At 35.8% G+C, this 2,493-nt stretch overlaps 1 protein-coding gene across 1 annotated transcript; it reads left to right on the top strand.

The window, feature by feature from the left end:
- Positions 1 to 503: 503 nt before the first annotated feature.
- Positions 504 to 1,606, top strand: LOC106301914. Its single transcript, XM_013738399.1, has 2 exons — positions 504 to 959; positions 1,235 to 1,606. The coding sequence occupies exons 1-2, from the start codon at positions 527 to 529 to the stop codon at positions 1,369 to 1,371; spliced, it is 570 nt and encodes a 189-aa protein (XP_013593853.1). The 5' UTR covers positions 504 to 526; the 3' UTR covers positions 1,372 to 1,606.
- Positions 1,607 to 2,493: the final 887 nt, after the last annotated feature.

The raw sequence follows: 2,493 nt of genomic DNA, 5'->3' as shown, positions 1-2,493 counted from the left end.
GTAGATGATTATTATTATTTTTTTTAAAAAAATATTTAAAATATTATATTTAATTATTTTTTTAATAAAAGATATTTAAAATATTAAATTTTTTTTTATTTTTAATAAAAATATTTAAATTAATAATTTTTATTATTATTAATATTATCTGCGGGTCTAGCGGATTACCCGCGGGTTTAAGCGGAACGGATGCGGGTTTCATATTTTCTTCTTGCGGGGGTCAAGTGGGTTAAATTTTTTGGATCAAAAAATCACTCAATCCGCGGATTGGGCGGGTTTGACCCTCAGCCAAGCTCTAGTCCGACCCTCTAAACGTCTCAAATGGAATCACAAACGCGAGAAAAAAGAGTTTTACAAGTTACAACTGAACATTTTCTCTCTAGTTCTATACTCGGGTCGGATCACGCGAATTCGGATACTTTTAGTACCCGTTTCAGTTGTACAGACACGTGACACCGCCTTAGTCGGACAAAGATCCTTTATAAATATGGAAAAAAAGCTGTCTTTCTTTTTCTTCCCCTAAAAAATGTCCCGATTGCTGTCGAAAACCCTAATTCCCCACGGGAGATTCTTCCTCCGTCGCTTCAACGACGCGACTTCGAAGAAAACGGCGGCGCCAAGCCTCGTCTGTTTCAACCGCCGTCCCTATTCATCGAAACCTCATCTGATCGAGATCGACCTGGACTCTTCCTCGTCAGCGACATCCAAGGCCGAAGCCGAAGCCGCGGTTCTCAAGAAGCTGAACGAGTTCGTACGGAGGATCGTCGTTCAGAACTCGACTCCCGATTGGCTCCCTTTCTCCCCAGGATCCTCCTTCTGGGTCCCTCCGCACCAGAACACCGCCGCCAAGATCGCTAATTTGGTCGACCAGGTGACGCATCCCTTGACGGAGGAGGAGGTTCTCTCCCTGTCTTCTCCTTCTGGCTGGCCTTGCTCCTCTTTCTTCACTCCTCCTCCAGGTAAATTGTCTTCCTTTAGGGTTAATCGTCTCAGCTGGATAATGGGGTCTCACTTGTTTAATGGTTTTGCGTGTTAAAAATGCTTCCTTTCTGATAAAAAAAAGTTTTGATTTTGGAGATGAGATCTTTAGGGGTGATGCGTTTAGATAGTGAAGGGGACATTATGTTTTGTCTGAATGAACATGTAATGTAATGGAACTGATATCTTTATATTTTCTATGTACTGATATGTGTGGTGATTTATTTATTTATTTTTTAATTGTAATGATATATAGATGATGATTCTTCATCTAAACAAGAGGTGGAAGGTAGCACGGAGTTCAACGTTCTGGGGAATGAGATGCTGGAAGTCAAGCTAGCGCAGTTTCCAGATCCAATCTACTTGTTGAAACACGGGGACGATGATGAGTGATTTTACATTTCCAGCGCGATGAAGGCCAGTCCTGATGCATGGTTTGCGTTGACAGGCTTTGGAGAAGAAAAAAAAGATGATTATCGAGGCTGTTGAGGTTGTGTTTGTATATACAGTTGCAAGCCATGGAATTATATCGATGTTTTGGCTGTCTTAACGCTGTTTGTGAACTATAAATTATACAGCTTGATATCTATACTATTAAATCTGGATACTATTGTACTTTTTACTTTAATCTGATCTTTTCTTTACTAACATTGCATGTTTCATTAAGGTCAATCAAATAATATTAATAACATATCTATGTTGAGTCATTTTTTTTCGGATCCAGTCCACTGTCCACTTCAGATCTCTCTTGGGCCATTTGAACCGATTAAAAAATCAGATTCAATTTTCACATTTTTTCTTTGGGCCATTGAGTTTAAATAATTTTTTTTAACCATTTTTAATTATTTTTTCTTCTTTTCTTAATATAATTTAAGCATTCATAAAAAAAAATTGAATTTTTTCATTGAAAAGTATAAATCTTTATTAAAAGTATATAATTTTTTTTATTAAAAATATTAACCACATAGTAAAATTAATTTATCAGAGTTATACCAACTTAAATCATTAAAAAAATATAGTTTAAGTCAATCAAAGCGCGGATCAAAATCTAGTTAATTAATTAAAACCATAGCAGACGGTGCAACTTGAGATCATAATGTTCGTATATATTACGTTGATAACAATACGAAGCAATCAATGTTATTGAAGCCTTAAAGCTGGTCGAGTGAGGTTTGTTTATTATAAGCCCTGTTTCATTTTATTGAAGGGTTAGGGCTGGTACCATTTATTTTTTTATACAACTCAATAACTCTTTGTATATCAAATTTACCAAAGTTTACATGTTCTATAAAACTCAAATATGCTTCATCTAAATAGAAAATGTATCTTTTATTCATTTGCGTCTTCAAATTCTTAAGCATGGAATTTAAAAACCAAAGTTTACATGAATAATAACACTCGTTTCAACAAAATCTTTGTTGAAATGAACTCTCCAAGTCTCTAACAGTCAAACACTCGTTGCTTCTCCAACACTCCTTGCTCTGCAACAAGCAAACAATAGAACAAGATATGAAT

This window comes from Brassica oleracea, chromosome C7 (assembly GCF_000695525.1).
Source record: "Brassica oleracea var. oleracea cultivar TO1000 chromosome C7, BOL, whole genome shotgun sequence".
In the NCBI taxonomy this organism is placed as follows: domain Eukaryota; kingdom Viridiplantae; phylum Streptophyta; class Magnoliopsida; order Brassicales; family Brassicaceae; genus Brassica; species Brassica oleracea.
The sequence above is the reverse complement of the archived record's forward strand: the minus strand, read 5'-3'. Positions and strand labels throughout refer to the sequence as shown.

Excerpts from the sequence above, each read along its gene's own strand:
- LOC106301914 (XM_013738399.1), top strand. The coding sequence starts at position 527 with ATGTCCCGATTGCTGTCGAAAACCCTAATTCCCCACGGGAGATTCTTC. Across the intron at positions 960-1,234 it reads TTTCTTCACTCCTCCTCCAG|ATGATGATTCTTCATCTAAA; the intron begins GTAAATTGTCTT and ends AATGATATATAG.